The sequence below is a fragment of the Aptenodytes patagonicus genome, chromosome 26 (assembly GCF_965638725.1).
Source record: "Aptenodytes patagonicus chromosome 26, bAptPat1.pri.cur, whole genome shotgun sequence".
In the NCBI taxonomy this organism is placed as follows: domain Eukaryota; kingdom Metazoa; phylum Chordata; class Aves; order Sphenisciformes; family Spheniscidae; genus Aptenodytes; species Aptenodytes patagonicus.
This window is the reverse complement of record NC_134974.1, coordinates 2,143,413-2,169,102: the sequence shown is the minus strand read 5'-3', so window position 1 is coordinate 2,169,102 and position 25,690 is coordinate 2,143,413. Positions and strand designations below refer to the sequence as shown.

The 25,690-nt window shown below is 46.7% G+C and overlaps 2 protein-coding genes across 10 annotated transcripts in view; one reads left to right on the top strand and one right to left on the bottom strand.

Annotated features, from left to right (window-relative positions):
- Positions 1 to 1,046: 1,046 nt before the first annotated feature.
- On the bottom strand, positions 1,047 to 25,690 carry LOC143171289 (uncharacterized). 9 transcript variants are annotated; one of them, XM_076360169.1, is made up of 11 exons: positions 25,645 to 25,690; positions 23,138 to 23,379; positions 19,290 to 19,423; positions 9,374 to 9,440; positions 8,616 to 8,664; positions 8,406 to 8,472; positions 6,156 to 6,215; positions 2,646 to 2,682; positions 2,103 to 2,202; positions 1,536 to 1,735; positions 1,047 to 1,196 (listed from the first exon to the last, which is right to left on the bottom strand). In XM_076360169.1, exons 3-11 carry the CDS (start codon positions 19,320 to 19,322, stop codon positions 1,192 to 1,194), a joined length of 618 nt encoding a protein of 205 aa, XP_076216284.1. In that variant the 5' UTR covers positions 19,323 to 19,423; positions 23,138 to 23,379; positions 25,645 to 25,690; the 3' UTR covers positions 1,047 to 1,191. The 9 variants fall into 9 exon arrangements, 7 of the variants coding, with proteins under 7 accessions (XP_076216284.1, XP_076216285.1, XP_076216287.1 ...); XM_076360172.1 differs by lacking the exon at positions 1,047 to 1,196 and adding an exon at positions 5,729 to 5,759 and having other exon boundaries at positions 1,656 to 1,735; positions 2,067 to 2,202; XM_076360174.1 differs by lacking the exon at positions 1,047 to 1,196 and adding an exon at positions 5,729 to 5,759 and having other exon boundaries at positions 1,697 to 1,735.
- VPS45 (vacuolar protein sorting 45 homolog) overlaps positions 9,886 to 25,690 on the top strand; it is a 30,118-nt gene continuing 14,313 nt past the window's right edge. The window contains exons 1-13 of the mRNA XM_076360161.1: positions 9,886 to 10,026; positions 10,150 to 10,284; positions 10,515 to 10,575; positions 11,799 to 11,878; positions 12,399 to 12,467; positions 12,769 to 12,906; positions 13,330 to 13,440; positions 14,802 to 14,936; positions 15,306 to 15,419; positions 16,135 to 16,302; positions 19,890 to 20,048; positions 20,820 to 20,927; positions 21,248 to 21,369. Coding sequence (XP_076216276.1) covers positions 9,934 to 10,026; positions 10,150 to 10,284; positions 10,515 to 10,575; positions 11,799 to 11,878; positions 12,399 to 12,467; positions 12,769 to 12,906; positions 13,330 to 13,440; positions 14,802 to 14,936; positions 15,306 to 15,419; positions 16,135 to 16,302; positions 19,890 to 20,048; positions 20,820 to 20,927; positions 21,248 to 21,369 — 1,493 coding nt within the window. The 5' untranslated portion in view covers positions 9,886 to 9,933. The remainder of the gene's footprint in view (positions 10,027 to 10,149; positions 10,285 to 10,514; positions 10,576 to 11,798; positions 11,879 to 12,398; positions 12,468 to 12,768; positions 12,907 to 13,329; positions 13,441 to 14,801; positions 14,937 to 15,305; positions 15,420 to 16,134; positions 16,303 to 19,889; positions 20,049 to 20,819; positions 20,928 to 21,247; positions 21,370 to 25,690) is intronic.

The window sequence follows — 25,690 nt, the reverse complement described above, 5'->3', positions numbered from 1 at the left end:
TGGCTGCCTGTAGCCGATACGGTCCCCCCGCGGCATTGCCGTTGGCTTCCACCGCACTTTTGCACATGAACCAGTAATAGGATGCGCAGAAGGATTATCTCCTCTTCTGACTCCATACCCGACGATGTGGCTTTCCGCAGTTCGGCTCTCTCCCACCAGCAGGCAGAAAGCTTTGTAACTGGAACACCGTACGTCAGGCACAAAGGACGTTAGTGGGAAGCAGACGCTGACGTCAGAACGGCCGAGACACCTGGCTCGAAGGGGCACATCCGAATTTTTCTAACTCGGCGTGTCTGGTTTGCAACCGGTACCAAGAACACGTAAACCAGGGAGCTGTTCCACGGCGTTGTTTGCATCAAGACAGTTTCCAGCCTGCGATTTCAACCTGAATCTCGGGGATTTCATCTATGAACTTGCGTTCAATGAGCAGTTGTGCCCGAGCGTCGCAGCCAAAGTCACGGCTGAAACCGTGCCCGTTTTAGAGTGGGAAGAAATGATGGAAGCACAGCCTGACCCAGTAACGTTACTGGTTTGATAGGTGGGCCAAATATAAAACAGCCATTTGGAATATATTCCACGTGAAGCGCAAGCCTGTGGAGTTTCTCTGAACAGGAGGAACTCTCCCCACGTCAATCCCCAGTTTTTGCTGTTTCATGGGACAGCTACTCGAATTCGGTAAAAGCACCGATAACATCTGCTAGAGCAGAGATGGTGAAAAATGATTTTCCTACGTTAAGAATGAAGTGGAAGCGTTTTAGAGACGTGAGACAGAGCGGGATGTGAATCAAAGGTTGCAGAGAGGAGGAATTTTCTGTTACGCGGCAGCGTGTGATGTCCCTGGAAACGCAGGCTGCCTCGGCCTCCTTTCTCTTTGAAACGAGAAGAGGAAAATCGGCTCCTTTTTAAATAATCAGGATAAAATTTGATCTCTTAAAATAGAGAGCACTGTAATCCTGCGGCAATCCTATTGACTAAACTTAGGTACCAAAATCTGCCCCTGAAGCTGTTATCGTGCTGTTCAAATAGTAATTGGACCAGCGTAATTATTAGCGAGATTAAATAGATTTTTATTTATACAAATATGTATTTGAATGAATTCTTAAGGCAGATTTAAATTAGAAACAACGTCAAATGTTATGTTGTCCAGCAACAAACCCCGTTGACATTAAACTGCTCTTCCACCATCCGACGTCATCCTGTGGGAAAGGAAAATTGTAAAGATTTCCTCGAAATAATTCCTCAGTTGCTTTAAATGTCTTATCTGCAAATAACGGATAAATATCCTACAAATACGATGGACATTTTCACTCTCAGTAATTAATAAAATCATCATTGGAACTATTTTTACCCTGGAATATTTCTTTTCTGTTTGTCACGTCCATTATTTGATAATTTGTAAAAGTGGTGGATCGGTACAAATCCACCCACTTCTATGCAGATGAAATGTAAATACGAGCGATTCCCAGCACGACAGCCAACAAATGTTTTGCCACATCATCCTCAAAATGACCGAGTCACCTGCACCCCACACTGACCTTTTGCAGGTGGATAAAAACCACGGTGGAAAAATAATTGGGGGAATCGAGGAGTCCGAACGAAGAAACCTCGAGGGCCATCCTGTCTGACGGGCTCGGCAGAGTCCGGGCCTGTCCCCTGATACGACAGCCTTCGACTTCTGGAAAGTGCCGATTTTATTGCGGTTCCCTTTCGTCCGCAGTTCCCAGAGCGCTGCACCCTTTGGTACGAACAAAACTGGTCAGCAGCGGTTTAGGGCTGATTTGGAGACCAGCGCCGTGGGACGTTGGCAGAGCATGGACGGGGGAAGGGGAAAAGGGAAACGGATTAAAAAATCAGTAGCATCTGATGACAATTTTCAGGATTTGTATGAAGCCCAGGTATTTTAATTACTTGGGCCAGTGACTCTTCGCCCATCCAGCTAAGGTTAGAAGGCAAATAAAGATGTAAAGATACTAAAGATAAAATCTGCATCAGGAGATCGACTTTATCTTTTGAAATAAATGAACTAGATAATTCTTCCAAAGCTTTACGTTGCTAGGCTAGCGTACCTCTAATTTGTGTTCAGCCCTGCCGTTCGGTCGTACTTTTCAAGAAGGTGCTCGGATCCGTCCATTATCGGTATTATTTTCTGCATCTGTTTTACGGGAGCTTGCGGGAGCTTGGTGCCAGCCCAGCTGCGAGGCTCTGCAGGAAGGCAGAACAGAAAGTCCCTGACGCAAAGGTATTTTGAAGAGACGTTAAAAATGCAATCCCTTATCTGGCAATTTAAAACCAGGCTCCAGCAGCAGAGGACAACTCACAACCGACTGTGTATTTTTCTGTGGTTGAAGGTCTTGCAAGCATTCCACTTTATTTTCAGACGTGCCCAGTGCTACCTGAATTTGCCTAAAAAATCAGTCCCTGATGTCTCAACGTGGACGTTCAAAATGATGAAGGAGAGGCAGTGTTATAGCTTTTGATGTAATAATAGCTTTCAATGACAAAAAATAGAACTTAGGATATTTCTGTATCTATTTTACACGTTTAATGTGATCGTAATTTACAGTCTACAGTTGTTCTGCCTTTTTTTTTTATGAACCTACTGCTTTGCGAGTGCTTTTAGTATGATTCGTTCTGTTATACATTACCTCGAGCTTTTCTTCTCCCGTCTGAGTTGCAACAGTCCTGTAACGAAAGAATATCCCCCCCTGGTAATTACATGGATTTTGAATCCTTTTTGATATTAATGTTAAAATAACAAAATAATTCTTGCATTATACTTTTGATTTGTAATTCATTTAGTCAAATCTACTGCTACAGAATAATGGCAAAGGCACAAAAGGCATTTGTATTCCTTTAAGGACAACTACAAAGATGTATTTAAGAAGGAGACAACACTCTGGGCTTATTTAGTTGAAAAAAATCATCACTGCCATCATTACAAAAGCATTTCCAAGGAAACCGGACAAATAATTAAACGGTAAGTACTTTCCAGACACTAAATCGTTTAAAATCGAAACAAGGCCAGAAAACAATAGGATGCAATTAAATACCAATTTTTTTATTTAGTTTGCAGTTACTGTGCGTATAAAGCAGCACCTTTTGCCGTGAGTACCCCCACTCGCTCCGGGGGTGTCAGTCGGTTTGAATAGGAGAGGTAAAATCAGGTGCCCGGAACAGCATTTTTTCTAGAGAAATCCTGAACCATCTAAACCACACAAAGCTTTTGTTTGTATAAAGATCTGTACGTATATGCAAAACTTCCCGGCCTCTGACCCCTCTGTAGGAAGAAGACCCCAAGCATTTTGAACAGTGAAACGAAATTTAGAATGTGATCTCAGCTGGTGATCTAAAGTCCTTAGAAGACAACAACCGTGTAGGTTACTCGATGAAGAAAAAGGGGAGCTGCTTAATTGGAAGTGAAAGGCAGGATTTAGTCATTTATCCATTCTCCTATAAATAGTGACCTGACAGCGAGGGTGCGCTGGCTCTGTTTCGTGCAGCCCCTTTTTAGCTCTGTCCCTCTCGGAATAGCATCTAATCCCAACTGCTGTTCTTTCTGCGATTAGCGGGACCAAAGGCTGTTCTGGGTGCCTGAACGTTACTCAACCAGAGCCGGTGTTCCCGAAGAGGAGCATTACCTCATTTTCAGTAAAACTAAGTAACATTCTTGTACTTTGAACCTGGAAGGACGCTCCCCTGACTTACCGAGCACTCCTTGGTACGAGCGCAGAGTTAAAAACCTGTGTGATTTTGGGCGTAAGGAGCAGAAGGCCTAGTGATGGAAGAGGGAGAGATGGGAACTGTGTGAAGAAAGGAGGGGGGGGGGAAGAGCTCTCAAAAGGCAGGACTTGCAAAAGTGTACGGATGGGCGATATGGACGCAAAAAAAAAGCTCTAATGCCATCTTTAAGTTTGCTAAATAGGAACTTAATTAACTCTATCCCAGCCAAAACCAGGACACTGCGTCAGTTCTTTCCCTACGGTTGAAACGGAGGAGAAACAGTGGGTTGTCCAAGAAAAAGGAGAAGTTCCTGTGTGCTAATATTAATGATGGGGGGGAAAAAAAGGTGCACAGTACTCCCTTGTCTCTTTTACAGGCTGGTTTCAGCCCTCCCACGCCAGCACGCCCTGGGCCAAAGCTAGAGCGGTTCTCCTGAGCCTGCCCGGCCGAAGCTGCGCTGCATGCCAGACTTCCCCAGCGGCCTCCCGCCGCTTCCAACAGCCCGGGCGCAGACCTTACGGCCTGAGCCCACGTGGTAGGATCATTTTCCCACAGGAAGAGCAACAAGGTCCCCTGACCTTCAAGACCAGGTTCTTTTTTTCCAGACCTCTCTCTCCGGCAAGACGTATCGAGATTTAGCTATGGGACTTCCAGGAATTCGGTGCCCCACGTATCGCAGCTATGCACAGAGTCGTCCCAGACATATTAATGCTGTACAAACTGCCAAGTAGATCTCTTCGTTACAGCTACATCTTGCGACTGACCCCATTTGTCATTCCCTTTTACTGATTTGTCACTGCAACCGGGGAAAAGCAGCTCGAACGATACGCCCTGCGTGGCACCGAAAACGAAGCAGTGAGACACAGACATCGCTCGCTCACGCTACCGGGGTTAAATTCCCCCGCAGCTTCGGTGCCACGGGACGCTGAGCACGAGCCCCGAGTCACTGACCACGTCACGTACCCAGCCAACTTGACGTATTTTGGGGCACTGCTGCATCTCAGCAGCATCCCTCCAAATATAACAGCGATGACCAATAAAGTCTGATTTAATCCTGTGCGGTCAGTGTTTTCCTAGTGCCATCGAAGCATTTAGCCCTGAAGAGGAGGCACGGAGTTACCTTTCCTCCGCTCCGCCGGCGCCCTCTGTCTGAGTGCTGCAGGAATTCAAACACCGTTCAAATCGGTTTTAAAATGCCGCTGATCTTTAGCGGTTTTCCCCAGAAGTTGCATGTTGGGGCTATTTACGTTTAATTGGTTATTTAACCTAAGCTGCTACAAGCGTCAATTCCAGTGCTTTAATTAAAACCGATAATTAAATGATACTGACATGGGGTGGCAATGCTTTTCAAAATTTTCTTCCCAACACAAGCCAAATGAAAACAAACGTTTTGCAACTCACACCGAAGTACTTTAAATAAAAGAAGATGCACGTGTAGCCACCAGTTTTGTGAAAACGCCTTGGCATGCACCCAAAATTTCTGTTAACTAGCAGGCAAATGAATCACCTTAGCATCTAGGAAAAGCTTGGTTTTTCACTTAATGATTTTTCTAAGCCATTCAGCTAAAAAATGAAATTTCAAAAGGGATGATGTAATGCATTATCTCATGCTGCTATGCCGAGAGGGTTGGAAAAGCAAACATTTCGCATCACTCGCTGCGTGTGCTTGGTCCGTTTCCTTGGTGTTCTCTTATCTGCCCATTTAAAAATAGAAGCACAATCATTTTAACGTTTAGAGTTACCTGCAGACTGTGTGCTTCACACCCAAGTTATAACTCTGAATGCAGAATATTTGTGTTACAATTTCTTTTAAACGAAGTAACACTAGTCAGACTCCTAATACTATGCAAATGTTTTCACGCTAAACCACTCAGAGTGGCTACAAAGCAGATAGGAAGCATATTGCTATAGTATGGAACTGAACAAATATAGAGGAGTTTTACATATAAAGAGGAACGTTCTTTATGACTGTTTTCAGCTGGTCTTCCAGCGGATAAAAATAACGTACCTGGGCCGCCGAGGTGCTTCAACTCTTCATACTAAACAAGAGACACAGTTCATTTTACAAGCAATGGTAAAAAGCCAGGTATTTTTTAGAAGGCTTAAGATGTCCACTTTGGGGTTTACACAGAAGGCTTGCACTTCTCATATGCGTCCCTAGCAAGTGTTTCTCTGTCGCAGATGGAAGAGATGAGGCGCCGGTTCGTAATTGGTTTCCCTTTGCTCCATCTTGGGATGCAGGGTGTTTTTTAACCGTTTCTGACACCTGCCTAGTCCCTCCAATCACGTTTACAATTAATGTCTCTAGGGCTTCCTTCCCTTCCTCTGAGTATTTTTCATGGCACGGCAGCATGTAGCAAAGCTGTATGTGTTAGAGGACGTTTAGTCTCATTAAAACGCTCTCAGAATTTGTTTTTAAGTACTGACGTATTTACCCAGAAATTGGTGCCGTTTAAGCAGTTGGGTATCTCGCCAGAACGTCTCTCGATCTCACTCTGAAAACAAAGCAAAATGCAAATAGATGTGTTACTTGTCAGAACGATTCTCAAGTACAAAGCTGATAAAGACATCAATTTGTCACAGAACTTTAGCCACCAGAAATTGGAAAGATTTATTAATCAAGGGTGAAATTCGCTCTGCCCTTCTAAGCCACAAAGCCACATTAGTTTAGCTCAGCTGTATATCATTGTAACCCAATGTAAGGTAATTCTCATCCTTACTTCTCATACTCTTCTTCCCTTAATGCCCAATCTAGGAAGAAAAAGGAATGACACGTTGTTTTTGCTACCCAAACTAAAAGATGAAGCCCTGTTTACCAACCTCACAGTAAAGCGCGCTTGTTATTTTCCAACCCGATGCGTTAGAAAGACGGGTACGAATTATTCCGCTGATATCTTAATAGACTTTTCTTTCAGTTCCGCGTGTTCGGCTACGAATTATTTATGTGCCTGACTCTGCAAAATGTCATATACGGTGGTAGTTACTGCGAAACAAGGGTCTGAGACAGCTAGCCTTTCCACAGAGATTTCCCTGCAAGTTCCCACTGACTTAAAGGGAGGCTTCAGTACTTCTCCAAACAAGAATGTTTACTAGGGAAGAATTTAAGTAATCTAAACTACATTTTGAGCCCACCTAGCTTGTTTTATTAGCAGCCAGTTTTATAAGCACATGCAATCAGGTTTTTTGCATTATTTTCCTTACTTGTTTTTGTATTAAAAGGGTTTTTTTAATAACAAATGTTTGCTCTTCAGTTCAGTTTCTAATTTATGAAATGTTAATGATAAAGAATTTCCTGTTGGGAAATGCTTAGGTGGCTCGGTAGATAATATACCTTTTGTTTTATATCGCAGTCTCGAGTTCTGAGGAAGAGACAACAGAACGAAAACGGCAATGAGCACAAACAGAAACACTAACAGCGAAGTCTCTGTGTACTAGAGAAACCAAAGGTGTTAAACTGATGCGCGTGATTATTCCCTGAGCAACTGCAAAAAGATGTCATACAACAAACCGCCTACACGTGTAAATACAAATGTAAAACGCACCACATTTTTAGCTTCCTATTTTCTGTCCTCAAAGCATAAGTTTCCTGGACCTGGGATAGGAAAAAAACACCGTGTTTTGAACATGAAGATCAGTATCAACTTTGTACATCCTTAACGTCAGCTTTCTCCAGGGCTGATTAAGCGTCTTGGATTTTAAAATACCTGTAACTTTGCATTTTAGTCTCTACGTTGCACGCTGTTCTGAATTACAATGCAAAATCGATGCCGAACCAACATGGTCTCATAAAGTTAATAAACATTCTGCTTGCACTGACCGTATTTCTGCTATTGCAATGTTCATGGCTTTCCAGGTGAAAGTGAGAATACAAAAATATCTGATCATTTCAGGGTTAAGGATGTTTTTTTCTTTAAATGACAATAGACGCTGAAAGGTAGGAGCTACCTGATGGCAGAAATGACAGCAGCTAAGAGACGTTTGCTTACACGCGATGTATATATTGCGGAGGGTCAGTATTATACTCACTAAATCGCACTGGCAAACAAACTACAATCAAATCCAAATGCCTCGAGTTAGTCTCCGTGCTCAGACTAAAGGGAAGGATTTGAAGGCTGTTGCCTCCTGCATTATTTCAGAGACACAGCCGCTTTTTTCCTCCATCCAGGCCAAGGAATAGTGAAAAAGACACTCGGGCACCTGCTTTTCTCGATACCAAAGCAAAAGGATTGCTTTCCCTTTGTCTCGAATGTTGTAGTGTTATTTACAAACACGAGACAGCTTTGGCAAAACAAAGCCTTGCCTTAACCTGAACGTGGTGTTGCTTTAACATCCATCTTTATAGCCATTGCACGTGTTTAAAAGCCAAACTTTCCCCACTCACTTCATCGGGATATTTCTCAGCACTTGACTACAACTGCTTTTTGCGTACAGTAGCTGGGATTTCTAAATCTTATCCCACTTACTCGCTAGAAAGGTAAAAGACTGCGGCTTGTAAGGAGAGAAAATATTAGTTATATTCAGCTTAATGTAGCCAGGGAAGGTTCGACGCTTCTGAACAACTCCGTTACGCTATGGTATGAACAAACTTCACGTCTCATCTCATCTCCGTACACAAACTTCAATAGCCCGCGTATCGCTAGTGTTTTGTGAATGTCTCCAAGAATGCTTTCATAAATATTACTTACAGGCTGGCTGCTGTCTAAAAAGGAAAAGGTTTCACGGACAAGCCTCTTTCTCTGATCTTTATTTTTCCTATAAAATACAAAAATTTTAAGCTATATCCCCACTGCCGTAATGGCTTTTGATGTATATTAAATGTAAATCAAGCAGAACAAAAGATGAACTGGAAGCATGGAAGAGTTCCTTTGTGTCAGCTTTTATGAAAAGGTACTTACAAGATTGGCAAATAGCTTTCATTTTTCACCAGCACCTGCTCACCGTTTTCTGTATAAAAGATGCACGTTAGAGGATTACATTTTTATGACCATAATAGCCCTTTTCCAAAATTGTCACACTCAGGAATGATAACAGCAGCAGAATAAATAGCACAGAGGCCCGCTCTTCTAAAGGTTAGCGAAATAGGTATCAGCTCCAGTCACGCGAGTTATCCCATGAAGGTCAACTGCTGCGCTCCCCATCCCGAAGACGGGAGATGCAGAGGGGGAGCAGCGACACGGGAGCATCCTCCCCTCCCTCCGTCTGCCCCCCAAAACCCTGGTACCGCTGCGGGTCTTTTCAAGACATAAATGATTACAGATGCTGTTTGCTTTTGGAAGCCAAGCTGGCTGGCTGGCATAGGGCACGGACTTGAAAAACCTGCCTCAATGAAGAATTATGCAGTTCGGCAGGGATGCGGTGGCTGCGTGTCCCGCATGCAGCCGGGCCGGGTTAAATGGCCGGGGGTTTGTCCACAGGACGTGCCCGCACCTCGGCACCATCCCCAGCTTCACCTCGCCCAGGCCTAGACCTTCCCAGAACTGGGTCCCAGCTCGCTTGGGGGGTTATACTGGTGATAAATTACTGGTGAGAAAGAATCGCCCTGGTTACTTTATTATGCGCAATATCGAAATGATGTTTCAATGCGTCTTTTTTACCTTCCGTTTGCTGGAAAACAAGACCGACAGCAAGGGTGCTGAAGAAGGGAGGGACCTACCTTCTTCTTCAAGCAGTGACACTGCGGGAAGGCGGCCTGGTAGCGGGGAGAGAGGTGGGTTTGGTGCCTGGTGGGGGGAGAGCAGAGGTGGGTTTAGCCTCAAACCGTTTTCCCCCTCCCAGGACGTTCCCACCCCCTTTCCTCAGCTCGGGTCCCCCTCAGGCCCCTGGGGAGGGGAGGGCGAAGGGATGAGACCCGGGCGGCTGTAGGATTTCCCCGGGGAGCCGGGGCTGGCGGGGGGACCGGGCCTGGCTGAAGACGCTGCCCCCCGGCTCCCCGGAGCCCGCGGGCCGCAGCCCCACCGGGCCGCAGCGCAGGGCCGGCCGCTGGCGGGGCGCCGGGAGGGGAGCGGGCCGGCGGGGCGGGGCGGGGCCGGGCGGACCGCGCCGCGCCGCGGGGGAGGCTGGGAGTTGTAGTCCGGCGCCGCGCTCCGCCCGGCCGGCCCTGCCGCTGGCGGACTACAACTCCCAGGCGGCCGGCGGTGGCGGAGCGGAGCCGGGTCGAGCCGAGCCGAGCCGAGGGGAGCGGAGCGGAGCGGAGCGGGGCCGAGCCGAGCCGAGATGAACGCGGTGCTGGCCGTCAAGCAGTACGTGTCCAAGATGATCGAGGACAGCGGGCCGGGCATGAAGGTGCTCCTCATGGACCGGGAGACGGTGAGCGGCGGGGCCGGGCCGGGGTGAGGGCCGCTGCTGGGCCGGGCGGCCCGGCGGGGTCCGGAGCGGCGGGGCCGAGGCCCGAGGCCCGGGGTGATGGGCGCTGCCGCCTCCCGCCCGCAGACCGGCATCGTGAGCATGGTGTACACGCAGTCCGAGATCCTGCAGAAGGAGGTGTACCTCTTCGAGCGCCTCGACTCCGCCAACAGGGAGGCGATGAAGCACCTGAAGGCCATCTGCTTCCTGCGGCCCACCAAGGTAGAGCAATCCCGCCAGCGCTGCCCCTCGCCTCAGACCCCCGGCCTCGGGCATCACCCTGCCCTGCCCTTCCCGCCTGCCGTTAGCCTGAGGTGGTGGGACGGCCGTGCGTGAGCCGTGGGTCACGAGGAGGGACCGTGATGGGGACGGCGAGGGGGCGCGGGTCACTCCAAACCCTTCTTGATTCAACATTTTTACAATCTGCTCTCCCCGGTGCTGTTTTCGTCCAGGAGAACGTGGAGTGCCTCATTCAGGAGCTGCGGCGGCCGAAGTACAGCATCTATTTTATTTGTAAGTAGGTCCCGTCCTGTCCAGTAAGTCAGACTTGCCCGTCAGAGAGCGATCGGATGTTCAGTAGAGAACACAGATGTGAGACGCTGTGACCGCTCCCACTGACAGGCCTTTACTAAAGCGCTAAGAATGTGTGAATTCTAGTTTTTATGCTATTTTAGCAAAGGGTACATACATACCAGATAAAATAATTAAACCGAAGCAACTCGCGAGAGATCTTTGCAAAGCAACACCGTAAACCTGCATTCCTCCGCTGTGGCTCATCCCTGAAAATTTCTGGGATGTTGCTTCATAAACATGAAAGGCAGCTAATGCGAGGGGTAAAGTGCCTTTATTATACGGAAACCTGAGATGCGCTGGGTGAGAGACTGGCCCAAATCTTGAAGGTAAATAATTCAGAGACAGGATTAGGGTAGACTTCACATCCCAGCGTTGGACTAAACCTGCTACGTGGCATCTTCTCATGCCTGGCATATCGGGCGGGGTGTTCCTCACGTGTCCTGCTCATGCTGCGGAATGTTCTGTGGTTTGGGAAATGAAGCAGAACAACTACGGCTGGCTTTGTGTTGAAGTCTAGCCCTCCAGCACAGGTATCACTTGGTGAGATTCTAGGAAATGAGCTGAAGAGGCCTCTAGATGTCATTGCCGCTCTGCAGGAATGCAGCGCCGAGGAGCCAGGCTCCAGGCGGCGAGAGAGGGGGCTCCGGTTTGGAAAGGGTGGTGGTGACCTGCTGGCACAGCAATGCCGAGGAGCTCAGCAGAGATGCGGCTGTCACTGTGTTCAGCCATTTAGTATTACTCGGTTTTTACGCACAGAAATCTACTGACCACAACCGGGCTGTGCGTGGTGTGGCTTAATCGGGCAGATGTCAGGCCAGGGAGAGGACAGGAGAGAGCCGCTGCTGCCTCTCCAGCACTGCCGCGTCCCACGGGGCGTTTAATCCCATCGTTGACCGTGACGTGCTGGTCCAGCGCTGCAGTCACGTACTGGATATTGGCACCAGAGGCAGAAAGTCGAACAGGGGATTGGCTCAGAGTATCCGTGTGAGGTAACTTCTGGATTACAATGTCTGCATAACAATCGCAGGTGTAAGGTCAAGGGATCTCTGCTGCAATCTGCTCCTGCTCCAGGGGAAAATCTGGTCCTACTGTTCTGTGGTGTTCTTGTGTGTCACGTGTCACTCGCAGAGCCCGACTGTTCTTTCGCTGTTGTTTTCTTTCAGATTTCAGTAACGTGATCAGTAAGAGCGATGTCAAGTCATTGGCTGAGGCTGATGAACAGGAAGTTGTGGCTGAAGTTCAGGTGAATTTTGAGTATTTTAAATAGATCTCCTAATCCAAAAGCATCAGCAAAGTGAACATACAAGCTAACAAACTCAGGCGTGGCAGTGGGAGGACTCAGTAGTTCTCGAACAGTATGCAGCAGCACCGTGCAGCAGTCTCGGATGGAAGAAAAGATGAACGTAGACGTGGGATTAAAAAGTAAAAGAAAGAAAAACTGCTGTGGCCCCTGTTTCTGCCTGCCCTCCTGTTGTCAGGGCCGCTGCTGGTTCTGCTGTCATCTGTGTTTCACAAGGCTGCTACATGTTTGTGGTGTTGACGAAGAGCTACATACTCGAAAAATACACACGACAAACTGGCAGTGGAGTTGTCAGCAGAAGTGGAGGGATTTGAGGGGTTAGGCACGGAGGAAGGAGAAACGATCAGAGTCAAGGAGTCTGTGCGCTGCTTAGGATTTTAGTGTTAATGTGGCTGATGCTGGCACACGTACTCTTGTAGGCTGAATAAGACACGTAACTGTATTTGCTTTCCCTTGTTGGCAGGAGTTCTATGGCGATTACATTGCAGTGAATCCACACGTTTTTTCTCTCAACCTCTTGGGCTGCTGCCAGGTATGAAAAAAGCTAATGCTCCTCCAGGGCCTTGTTTTACGGTTAATAGAGAGACTAGTAGCCGCAACAAGCTGGGTGTGGCGGCAGGCTGCCCAGCAGGCAGACTGCTGTTGAGGGTCCGTAAGGGGGCAGCTGATCCTTACGAGGAACTGGCAAGGAGAGGAACGCTGGGGAATCCGGATTGTGGCCTCTGGCCTACCTGCTCCTTCAGTCAAACTGTAGTTTAAGACTTTAAGACTTAAGACTTTATGTGAGAAAGAGTTTGGGGATGGTGCAGACTAGATGCAGCCTTTCCTTCTAGGGTCGCAACTGGGATCCGGCTCAGCTGTCCAGGACAACTCAAGGGCTGACTGCTCTGCTTTTGTCTCTGAAGAAATGCCCCATGATTCGGTACCAGCTCTCTTCTGAGTCAGCAAAGAGGCTTGCTGAATGCGTGAAGGTATGGTGAGAACCTACAGCGATGTGAAATAAGTTTGGCAACGTACTTAAATTTTGTTTAATTTTTTTACATGTTGATGCATTTGAGAGGAATACCCTTTTTCAGTCAATTCTTGTAAATTGTGTCATTTCCTTTGTTGCATGGCTTCAGGCAGGTCACACGCCTCGTCTCTGCCTGCTCCCAACCAAGGAGCAGGTGAAGACCCCTATCTCCTGCGAGTGTCATAAATTGCAGCAGGTTACCTGGTGCCTTTTGAGAGCGGGTATTATTTCTTCATTAGCAGTGTAGACTAAGATAGCAGCACAACCCGTTTTTCACCAGCACTTCACTTTTTGTTCACCTGTATCCAGACTAAGAGGAAACATTTTCTGGGTATACATAAGATCAAATGGCTTTTTTTTTTTTTTTCCCTTTTCTCGACAGCAAGTAATCACTAAAGAGTATGAGCTGTTTGACTTTCGGCGCACTGAGGTTCCTCCTTTACTTCTCATTCTGGACCGGTCCGACGACGCCATCACCCCACTTCTGAACCAGGTGAATCATCTCGCAGTTGTGCAAGGGCTGAGATAGGAACGCGAGTTCTGGAAGTGCAGAGAGCCCTGTGGCGGTAGTAGCGAGTTGGGAGTTCACACCCTGGCAGGGCACGGTTTATATCTGAAAGGTAAAAAGTATTGCCTCCCGCCCCCATTCTTTTTGAAATCCCTCTTTTATCTCGTGGCCTGATTTTTCAGAGTGTTGAGCACGGATCATGTGCGCTGGCTTCAGTGGCAGATGTAGCCAGCACCCTGGAAAGCCAGGCCGCTTGCACTTCCGTAAGACAGACTTTATGTTTGGAGTCCTCGTGTCTCGGCAGTGTCCTTTCCAAGGGTTTATTTGTGTAGGCCGTTTGGCAGCGCACGTACACAGTTATTGAGTGACCTTGCGCTGCTGTATTTCTCCGTCTGTGTTATTGACGGGTGGTAGTATTTACTACGTAGCTGTTGGGATTTTCTTTTTCTTTGCTGTGCTGCAGATTCTGGCATCAAACGGCCTGTTTGTCTCCTTTCATTTCTGGGGGGTACGCTTAGACACAGGTCAGTCTGGCGATCAGGCAACGGCTGGAGCTGCAGCCGGGCTACCTCAACAGCAGCCAGCGGTTCTGCAACGCCAGTGGTGTAGGAGCTAGTGGTGATACTTGTGTTATTGGAGTGATCCGACAGTCAGAAACCCAGGTCACGTGTGGTTTGTAGAGTTAAGGACGGCGCTCGGCACAGGGCACCAAAAGCATTATCTGCTATGCGGAGGTCTTCTATCCAGAAGAGAGATTCAGATGAATGTAAATGGAGTGTCAGGCATGTCGGTGCTCCGATCAGCTTTCTCTCTAGATTAGTATTAGTCTTCCCAGGATAAATATAGTAACTCACCGATGTGCAGAAACACACACTCCTACTGCTGCCTAAGAAGCAAAGGAGCATGGAGGAAATTGCACAGTTTGCAACTGTGGAACCTCTGCAGCCAAAAATACATGTCCCTTCACAGCAGAGGAGGGGGAGATGACGGTGGCGAACAGAACCATTCGAACAGGAATATTAATCCCCATTGCTCCTCTTTTCGAGAGTCGTGTCTTTTAAACGTACTTACGGTAAGCACCCTGGAACGGGGTGGTTTTCCTTTGCGTTTGCACCAGCGTCTCTCACCACGGGATGCCCATCTGATTATAACAGAAGTAATATTTATTCCTTCTTCTAACATTCTGGCAAAAGTTTGAGAAATGCACACTTTGAATCCGCTGTGTGTTGCTAGAGGAATATAAACTGGCTTTGTTTGAGTTCAGCCTGAAATCCATGAATTTTCCAATGCTGTTTATTATCTTACTAAGGTCATCATTTGCCTTTCTCTTTCACCATCCTTGTTAGTGGACGTACCAGGCTATGGTTCACGAATTGCTGGGGATTAACAACAACCGCATCGACCTCTCTCGGGTACCGGGGATAAGCAAGGATCTCCGAGAGGTGGTCCTGTCTGCCGAGAACGACGAGTTCTACGCCAACGTAGGTATCTCGGTGGGGATCTTCATGAGTAGGTGAATTTGGGGATGCGGTTCCATTCTTTGTTTTGCCGTGTGAAAGGAAATTTCCAATGACTTTGAGCGTCGGGGTGGTGATGTACTGTATAGCTTATGCAAGTGGTGAAAATCAATGTGTTATGCAAGCAGCATCTGACATGAAATAACGTGTCCATTTTATAGTTTTATTTCAAACCCGGACCAATGGCAGAGCTGCTTGCCCAAGCTTGGGCCTCAGGGAGACGATGTGCAATGGCACTTCAGTGTTTCGGGCACAGAGTGCCACTTTGTTCCAGTGGCATCAAGACTCGTGTTAGAATGGCTTTCTCTCAGATCCCTGTCTTGTTCCGTGCAGAACATGTACCTGAACTTTGCGGAGATTGGCAGTAACATCAAGAACCTTATGGAGGATTTCCAGAGGAGGAAACCTAAGGAGCAGCAGAAGCTGGAATCCATAGCAGATATGAAGGTACAAACAATCTACACGTAACTGACTGGACTTTTTAAATCCCGTCCATTGCGGGATAGTGCAGATCACTGCTGTCTCTACACCGACAGTCCACACTATCAGCACCAACGGTTCAGATCTCTGTGGCGTGCTAGTTTTGTGGAGCAGAAACCTCCTTTTTGCACTGTGTTCATTACAATGGTTCTTCACTGAGGGCTAGACACTTCGATAGGCCGTTCTGCACCACTGCAGTGTGGTCTACAGGCTTGCTTATTCTGACTGCTCGCTAAGCTGCTGCTTAGAGCTTGCTGGAATCCCAAAGCCCTACAATTGAATTGGTAAGCTCTGGTTTAAGTACTTGGCTTACTCCAATAGGGCTGTGTGGACTTCGTATCTGAGCTGGGTCACTTGGCAACAGCTCAGAGCACAGGCTATTAATTCAGTCACTGCTCAAGATTTAAAGAATCCTGGTGACATCTTTGGAGATACTGTCCGCATCCTTTTATTTTAAGAGTAAATAAGAAGTACATCCCTTCCAAAATTCTCCTTGTAATTGGAAAAATCCTGTGGGCTCCTGGGATTGAGGTGCCCGGTCATCCACACACCCACGCTGGCCTTGCTTATATTGATGCAAATTAGTTTATACAATTTATCACTGGTTTGCACACATCCACTGTCTCTTGCTGTCTCTTGCTTTTCTTTTGAAGAACCGGTTGCTTTGGTTTCCCCGTTGCAGGCATTTGTGGAGAATTACCCACAGTTCAAGAAGATGTCGGGCACGGTATCGAAGCATGTGACAGTAGTGGGAGAGCTCTCTCGACTGGTTGGTGAGCGGAACCTGCTGGAGGTGTCTGAAGTGGAGCAGGAACTGGCCTGCCAGAATGACCATTCCAGCGCTCTCCAGGTACCTCGGGCTCAAAACCTAACCTTGATCCTTTGTCTGAATCTAGATGGTTTGATCCTGTAACTTCCCCATTGATGGAAGTTTGACACTGAAAGTCAGCGGGAGTTCTGTGTGCAGATATCCTGCAGGGTTGGGACATTAGATGTTCGAATTACTCTTCTCCTCCCCATTCAGTTCAGATGGGGATGAATCATAGTTAATAACTGGCTTGAGAAGCATCTTTGCAAATTCTGTCTTTGCATTTCACAATACAACATTCCTTCATTACATCCAGTCAGTTGGCTTCTGGCAAGCTGCCTGTGCAGGCACCAGCAAAAAAAAAACCTTGGACCCCTGTGCAGAAGCTGCTTGTATTTGTTGGGGAGGAGAAGAAATGGAATCCATGAAATTGTGTAAACCAGACTATTCACTGAGGTGCTGGCTTTTACCTTTCTTTTTTTTTAAATAAAAAAACAGTGGAAAGCCTCTTAGAGAAAAGATTTCTTTGGCAAAGAGGACTGAAAAAGCCTAACAGAGACTTCTGTTATAGCCGAGTATAGACTGAAGTTTTGACCCCATGCTGGCTTGTTGGATTCCATGACCTGACCTGGTATCTGACAGTACGTCAATAGTGATGAATTGTGGCCACTGACTATTCAGAGAAAAGAGCAGTATTGTGGAGTGTGACTGTATTCTAGCAGAGTTCAACCAGCGACTCAATATTAAAAAACGATTCCTTAATTTTTTATAGCTAAGGTAGGAGTTACACCATATAATGGACTCCTTTACACAATACTGGAGAAGCAGTTTGACTAGAAAATAAAGATAAGCATCTTCAACAGATTTGAAATACACGTCTTCTTTGCCTCTGTTATTCTGTGCTCCAAGTGGGTGGCTAGGGGATAATATTAGACTCTTCAAGTACTGTAATCTGTTACCAGATCCTGAGCTGATGTGAATCGGTACAGGCCTGCTGAAGTCATCGCAGCTATATAGATTGGCGAGCATATAGATATGATTCGCTAGCTTATATTCGGTAGAATTTAGATGACTAAGTATTGAAGGGGGAACGTAGCCATAAAATGCATTTGCTGAAAACAGCCTCTGAGGTTCTCTTGCTGTATCATTGTTTCTGGATCAAGCTTTTGCAGTTTAAAAGTCAAAGATTTGAGTTCTAATCCGTCAGCCCATCGTGTCTGTGCTGTGATCTGTTATTTCTGATACCAACACAGCACAGAGCGTTAGTGTTGAAACTTGGGTGCTTGGCATTGGAGACCATTTTGGAAAATGTTGGTCTACTTTTCTGTCTTTTATTAAGTTATCTCAGATTCGTTGAAGAAAGGGATGATGTGAACTTCTGGTGATTTTGCCGTTGCATTACCGGCTCTACGGTTAAGAGACTATGTGGCAGTGCTGGAAACTGGACAGAGGCAGGTCAGCCCCCACCGAGTGCCACGCTGTCATGGCAGGGCGGTTACTGGAGTTCGCCTTGGTGCTAATTCGGGTCTTAGTCTGGCCTAAGTAGGTATTCCTGCAGTTTTTAAAGCAGAAAAGCTGCCTGCAGTTTGCTTACAGCCACATGCCTAAAGGGCTCTATTGTATTCCTAACAACTGAGACCGACTGGAAAACATGTAGCAGCTAGGAAATAAATGCAAAACTATGGAACTGATATCTTTCTACATGAGAGATCAGTATCTCTTTAGCTGCACTGCCCCAGGCTGTTCCCTGTTGCAGTCTCCTAATGGCAGTGAAGGGGCAAGGCCACAGAAACAATGAAGAATAAGCCAGTGCACGAAATAAAGGCAGAATTGTTCTCCCACTGATGTAACTTCAGCAATTGTTAATTTCTCAGTGGCCTCGGGCCCCTGAGTACAGTACATTTTGGTTATTCTTTCCCTGGTCTCTTATTAATCCTGACATAGTACATGAGCCTTGAGAGATGAATGGGAGGTTTTGAATCCCATCTCCTTGGACGGACAATAGCTTTTCTGTTTTACACGCTTCCCGCTTATATAGGCATTGCCACTGCACTGCCAGCACAGGATCAAAAATCTTGCAAGCAAACATCTCCGTGGGACTCTGTCCCTACCCTCACAGGTGAATTCCTGACCTTACCAAGGTCAATGGTAAACTCCTGTTGATCCTCCTCAAAGCCAGGATTTTATCCTGTGTTTTTGTAGCTAGTCAGCATCAGCCAAATTCCAGCAAATATAGCTGAATCAGCGTGGTAACTAGCGACAGTTTCAGAACGCTGTTTCACAGCTGTTCACTGAATGTTTCCGTGTTGCCTACCTGTATATTGGGAGGGTGGGAGAATCTTGCAAAGATACGCTGGGATTTTTGGAGTGTTTGAAGGTCATGTACGCTTACAGAGTGGAAAAAATCCTAACTGGTTCCGTCCCTCTCTTGGAACCGCCATTTCTGCAACTGTAAAACTGGCAGCTCCTCTGCTCCCATGCATTTGAGCTAATACAGGCTGATTGTTTTGCTTTAATGTTCAGCACAGGGAGAATTTCAGACTTCGCTGTGTCCTAAAGCATCTGTCCAGCCCTAACCTGATGTCTGCAAAGACATCTGGTAGTTGATGCCTGTTCTTTGAGATCCATCTCAAAGCTCGGAGTTAAGAAGCTTATTACTCCCACTGCTCACCTAAGCTACCAACTTGGCTCTGGTGTTTGTTCTGTTAACTCCATTATCTCAACTCTGTGACTTGACACAATGACTGAGAGGTTGCAGAGAGGAAATAAGTGCGTTTTGTTGCAATGAGAAGGAGTAGCACTTACATGGCCAATTGCCAATTTACACAAGCAATTATATCCTGCCGGCAATCCCTGGAGGGTAAATGGCATGCACCGGGGGTTCTGAAACTTTTCTGGAAAGGGTCTGTACTTTAACAGGGAGCCTCTTTGGGGCATGCACCCTTTATATTTACGGTATCGTGTTCTATTCAGCAGAAAAAGTAACGATCTGCATATTAGAAGTAATAACTGTAGACTTCTGTATTTACCTCCAGTGCTGTAATCTTTCTCTTCCTTTTCATGCTTTAATTCCTTTCCTCCTTTGCTTCCAAATGCTTGATACTTGCTCCTCCGCTTCTCACATCCAAAGGTTATCCGAGACTTCGATGCTTCTGCCCTGCACCTTCCAAAAGAAAACAGAATCTGTGTAATTGTCCTCGCTCTTTTCTCTTGACAGTCAATATTACGGTGGAACCTGTGGGCCAGTTCTGGCTCTACTCAAGTTGGAAAGGGAAGGGCAGAGGTTAAAGGTTTCTGTGAGTGCCTGCTGATGCCCCCCTTCAGGGGAGGCACCCAGTAACCTGCGCTCACCCCTCAGCATGTTATGGAGGGTTAAGAATGGACAACAGAATTGCGTTATGAATTCCCAGCTTCAGGAAAAGACCCAAAAGCAACTTGCACTCCATTGTACTCTAATAAATCTAATGGCAGAGCACATAAGAAGCCAGGCTCTGTTGCTTATGACACAATTTAATTCTCTTGCATTCCTCCTGCATGCAATTTTGTTGCTAGGCAGTGGGCTTGATATTAGTCTGATTTAATGTCCTTTGAAGGCCTCACCATTAACACTGCTCTCTGTCTTGCTGCAGAACGTGCGTCGCCTCCTGCAGAACCCCAAGGTGACAGAGTTTGATGCTGCCCGGCTGGTGATGCTTTATGCCCTGCACTACGAGCGGCACAGCAGCAATAGCCTGCCAGGGCTGATGACAGATCTCAAGAACAGGGGTGTGTCAGAGAAATACCGAAAGGTAACTGCAGCATGGATGAACGAGTGGGACAGGAGGGCACGGAAGTGGAAAATCAGTGTTAATTGGTGTAGAGCTTGCCCGCTTTAGTTTAGCACAATGCTTTTTTGTTGAATCGTGCCGCACCTTGCGAAAAGAACCCTGAGCTTGGCTGGGGCCTGCAGGTGTTACTTTAAAAGGCATTACTAATCACTTAATTTCCATTTCCAAAATCAGTGATATTATGAAGGATTGAATAAAGCAGAGACGGCAGGCACGCCAGGAGTCTGCTAGGACGGGTGTGTGGCATGTAAACGGGGCCTGGAACATGCTTCCTTTCGCCTTCCCCTCCTCCTCCCCACCCCTCTTCCCCCAGCTCCTGCTGAATAGGCAATAGTTGCAGCAAAGGACTTATGGGGACTGTAAAAGGAGCTTGGCTGGGAGGGAGAGGGTGGCAGTGCTTGGCAAATGTAGTGAGCAGCTGGAGAGGAGGTGGAGAAGCGGGATGATGTCACATTGCATGGAAGATCTGCTATCACTGCAGCAGACTATGGAAATGAAAGCCTCTCTCCTTATGCAGGCAGTGTCACGGCAGACTGACTTGCTTGGTGGATAGGGGGAATACTTCTTCTCTTCCCTCTTGCTTCTCTCTATGCTGCGTTATCTGCTTGGGATCGATCTCCCTGACTCCTTGGTCATCACTCCAGTGCCTCCACTGAGCCTAACTAGACAAAAACTGCCTGGAAGCTGGTTTCCCAGCTTAACAGGATTCTGGTTTTGCCTCTCTCTGTACAGCTCGTGTCTGCCGTTGTGGAATATGGAGGGAAACGGGTGCGGGGCAGTGACCTGTTCAGTCCCAAGGATGCTGTAGCCATCACCAAACAGTTCCTCAAAGGACTGAAGGTATGGATCTGCCACAGATGAAATAATGTCAGTTTTAGTCAAAATTACAGTCACGGAGCAGGACTCGCATGCAGTGCAATGCCACGTGTCATGGATTTCAGAGATTTAATATTAAGTGCACTGGGCTTTTAGGGCATAATTCTCACTGAAGACAATGGGAGTTAGTTGCTGCAAAGCCTCTTCAAATCTGGACTTCAGTAGTTAACACTTGATGTATCCATCAGATGATGATGCTCCTTTTATGTGCCTTTGCTGATCTTCCCTCTTAGCTTGCTGCCTTGCTGTATTAATTCATAACAAGAGCTTCTCTTGCACTGTAGGGGGTTGAGAATGTGTACACGCAACACCAGCCTCTCCTTCAAGAAACACTAGATCAGCTCATCAAAGGAAAACTCAAGGACAGCCAGTACCCCTACCTGGGTCCCAACACTCTCCGTGACAGGTATGTGGGGCCTTTTAGGGCAGAGCTTGGAACTGAAATATATCTGCTCCTCCCAGTGCTGCCACTTGCTTTGTTGTTTGCCTGTAGATGAACAAAACGGGCTTGGCAGAGAAATGTCTTGATTCTTTCTTGTATTCTCAAGTAGGTGCCCTGGAGAGGGCTATTAAGACTGAAGTACGGTTGTCTTTTCTTGCTGGCCAAGATGTGACGTTCCCATTGTAAGGGCTCAGGTAAAGGATAGAGCCATTTCACCAAGCTGCCAGGATGTTCACGTGATGGATTTCAGCATGCCCCCTAACTTCAATCCATGCCATCTGGTGTTTATTTGTAGAGTATCAAAAATAGTCCAACTGCAAGCTCTCCCTTCTGAGCCAGTTTCTATTCCTGATAAGAATGGGATCTTGCTGAATATGGCTAATAACTGTAATTGAAAAGAACTCTGGCTGTCTGGTTCTCGCTGACTTTGCTGGAGCTAAGCTAATCTGTTGTCAAAGAAGTCATTAAAGGTAAATACGGGCCTCAGCGTGAGGGCACTGAATCATCAGAGAGAAGACGACAAGTTCTCCTCTACCAGTGTTCTGTACAAATCACTCCTTTCTTTGGTACCGCAGTTTCCTTTCTGTAAATTAAGTTTAGCTTCTGCAGCGTGCTGGTCGGGTATTTCTTATTCCTTCTAGTGGTAGTCTCCTTTGAGGAGAAGAGCCTGCTGTTGCTTTGCTTCCTTTGGGTGATCCGTGATGAGGTCATCGCAGCGATTCTCTGAATCTTCTCCAATGTCTGTTAAATGTCCCAGGGTTCTGTGGAAGATGTTTTACTTGCAGCGTTAGAACGATCGTCATCCCCTCCACACGCTGCGTATTATTGGCTTTTTATCAGCAACTCCCACATTTTTAGTGAAGCAGAAAATAAATGCAAGGTAATAATTCTCAACAAATGAGGCGGCTGTTGCAGGGCAGTTTGGGTTAAATGAAAACCACAGACTCATTTGGAGCAGGAGAGAAGTAGACTTGGGGACCAAGGTTCAGCAGTGTCAAGCGGGTGGGAGGGGCAGAAGCATGTCAAAGAGCGAGCATTCATGTCTGGCGCTCTTTGAGATGCACACACAGTGCTCTTCCTCCTTAGCCCTGCCTTGAGGCATTTCGATCCATCTGATGAAAGCAAAAATGTATTTTGTAGCAGGGAGGCATCCAAATTCCATGCCAGGCTGACAGCAGGGGAACGTTAATAATTTTATTTATGAATAAGAAAGAATTATAGTCATACAAGAAACAATTTGTTTGTGTATGTCCCTGGTAGACCAAAAAAATATCTGCCTTACTCCAGATTTTCCCTTTAAAATAAAACGGTGAATTTTGGATAGGGTGGATGGGTGGTTTTAATAGGTGTGAAATATCAAGGCCCCTAGCAACAGAAGTGCTATCCTCTCTGTCCTTGAAACCAGCTCTTGACTGAGATGGATTTCAGCCCAACAAAAAGAGGTTGAGGGATGCGGTTTGTGGTAGATCTGAAATGAGACCTGCAGAACAGCAGTAACTGCATCCAGGCATCCCCGACCTGGGTTTGTTCTGAGCTAACTAGAAACAAATGGTCTTCTGACCTTTATCTTCTCTTTTTCAGCTCCCACTTACATTTTCCTGAGCTGTGTTTCGCTTAGATTCCTCTTTAAATGTTTCCTGAAAAGGGTACAGCAACCTGCCCCTGAGAATCCTGCTACAAAGAACATGCAAAGAATTTATTTGGGGGAGCATGAGAAGGGTTTAATTCCTACCTCGAACTGAAGGAAAACAGAAGCTGGATGAAGGGAAATGGAGTCTGCACCTCCCTCCTTTCTCCGCAGCGGCTGCAGCCTTGTCTCTTAGCTAAAAGACGTGAATCCTGTAGTTTTGTTAAAGTAAGCAAAGCAGAGCTTCCAGACTGTTCTTTCCCTTAAATTTCTCACGGTCTTCCTTTGGTCTGGGATTGTCCTTGGGACAGAGGCCGGTCCAACAGTGCTGCTGCTGGGTCAGGTGTCTGCAAAATGATCAAAAGCATAAGGGCACGTGGTTGTTAGGGTTGTTTCCTGATGGGAGTGGTAGATCTTGTTGAGCTTAAGACATAGGAGCTGTAGGAATGAGGGTTTGTAACTGACAAAAAATAGGCACCTAAATACTTCTGCGTCTGGTCTTTACTTGCTGCATAAAATGGGGGCCACAGCACTGTGTTCTCTCTAAAGTATGAATATTCGATATCGTGAAAATGGGGGCTCATCTAAAAACAGGTTTTAGTTATCAGGTTTGGAAGAAAAAGGCCCATTTGATGGTTTTGCCTTAGTGCCAAAGCAATTGAGCAAGGAATTTAAATTTAATAATTTCACAAAACTTAGTACAATAAATCACAGCCCAAGGCAAACTGGGCTACACTGTCGTCTTGCTTTCTGCTTTGAGGGGATGGTGTTACAGTGATTGGCAGGAGTTCAGCAGAAGGTCAGGGCAAAAGGCTTTGTATTTTTTGATCAAAGGGATGCAGTTGCTTGAACAGCAAAGAATTTGAAAGGATTCTTTTTAACTATTTCTTTCTGTATTAAACATTACACTGTTGCAAGGGAGAAAAAGCTCCTGGTCCAAATTCAGCTGTGGAAATTGGCAGCAGTGAAGGAAAGGGAACCTTTGCAAAGCACTGAGCAGGGTTCCTAGGAGAGAGCAATAAGCAATTCTGCTTTCTTTTGCTTCTCCTCTATTTCCTGCCGTGTTAAATATCATCCTTTTCTCGTGTGCCATCAGCCTGCAGTCCCTTCCACCTTGCTGCTGGAAAGTACTAGCTAGAAAAGTTCCTAAAGCCTCTCTCCGTCACAGCAGCCTGCGGGAGCCCCAGCTGTGTTACATGCCGTACGAAATGCCTCCCAAGGTCTGTGACCCCACCGGCGTGCTCTGCTCGCCGGGCTCTGCCAAAGCCTGCCCTTCGGGTGGAGCTTTTGCTTTGTTTATGCTTTGACCTGGGATCTCCTCTAATAGGGCATTTGTCCCGACCAGAGCAGCTGGGCCTGAGGGTGCTTACCCAAGATGGCTAGAGTCCGCTTCTTACAAAATCGAGTTTGTAATCGGACCACCAGACAGCTCTGTCACTGCTACGCTTCTTAAAACCAAACATGGGTCCTCAACGTTTTGCATGAACCAGGCAACAGCCTAGGAAATAGCAGTAGGAAAAGGCATGCTGCTCCCTGGGGATCCAGACAGGACTCGGCTCATTCCGCGTCTTTCTCAAATTACCACAATTACTTAACCTGCTTATTGAAAAATCTTGGAAAGTTACCTTGTCTGAAAGCCCATCAAAGTTCAGACTTAAACGTGGAACGTGAGAACTCACTGATACCATCTAGTTTAGAGCATTCTAGGACTGGACATGATCTTTCTCCCACTGATTTTGTTGAAGGGAAAGTTCTTGTTGACTGCTCGAGGAGAGGAAGAATTTGGAACCGTTTAGAAATGTCTACAGCTGACACACATCTGAAGGGATGGCTGAGGTATCTCCTTAGGCAGCGAATATAAAATCTCCTTTTTTGGAAACATCAGCTTGCAGCACGTGATGTGGAACCATTTGGCTGTATGCTTTTTCATCTGAGCTCACACATACTGCCCTAAAGATTAGGGAAAGTAGCGCTATTCCTAAATCATATATGTTCTCTTGTGTTTAGTATGGTTTGCATTTCGTGGATTTTTTTAAGGCAAAACTCTGACCGTGTCCTTGTTTTTTCAAGGAAGTTGCTTTTTCCTCCTGTCTGAAGTGTTTGAGCATTTAGCTGTTAAATTGGTAGTTAACCCGAGGAGATACATAGCCACATCCACAAATGGGGCCTGAGGAGCACAACAGCTGGAGCGAGTGTTGCTGTCGACTACTTTCCCCCTAATCCTATAACAGTCCTGTGGTTTCTGCCTATTCCGAAATTGCTTACTATTTGCCCTTGATCTAAGCAGTATTCCCTGGGCGCTTCATGAGAACACCAAGATCCCTTTGTTCTTCCTGTGGCAGTCTGCCTCTGCGTGACTTAGCTCGCTTCTGGTCTGTGAGAAATCTGCAGGGTAAATGCCGGGTGCTTTGAGCAAGGCACCTGAACTGGGAGAGAGGCTGTAGTTCTGCCCCCACTCCCCCATGCCGGGCTTAATCCTGTAAGAAAGGCAGTAGCAATATAAAAGCAAAAATAAGCGTGGTCTGTGCCATGCTCCTGACACCTAGCAATCACAACTGCACGGGAAATAGAGGCAGACCAGGATATAGTGTCCAAGCAGGAAGTTTTCTTACCTGCGCCCCAGCATCTCAGAGGCATTATCAGTTTAGTTTGCAGCCC

Bases quoted from the DNA above. Each gene is read 5' to 3' on its own strand.
- LOC143171289 (XM_076360169.1), bottom strand. From the start codon at position 19,322: ATGAAAAGGAAGAGAAAGATTACAGCACTGGAG. The intron at 2,203-2,645 runs GTAATGTATAAC...GCCTTCCTGCAG, and splicing joins CGGGAGAAGAAAAGCTCGAG to AGCCTCGCAGCTGGGCTGGC. The intron at 1,736-2,102 runs GTACGACCGAAC...TTCGTACCAAAG, and splicing joins TCCGAGCACCTTCTTGAAAA to GGTGCAGCGCTCTGGGAACT.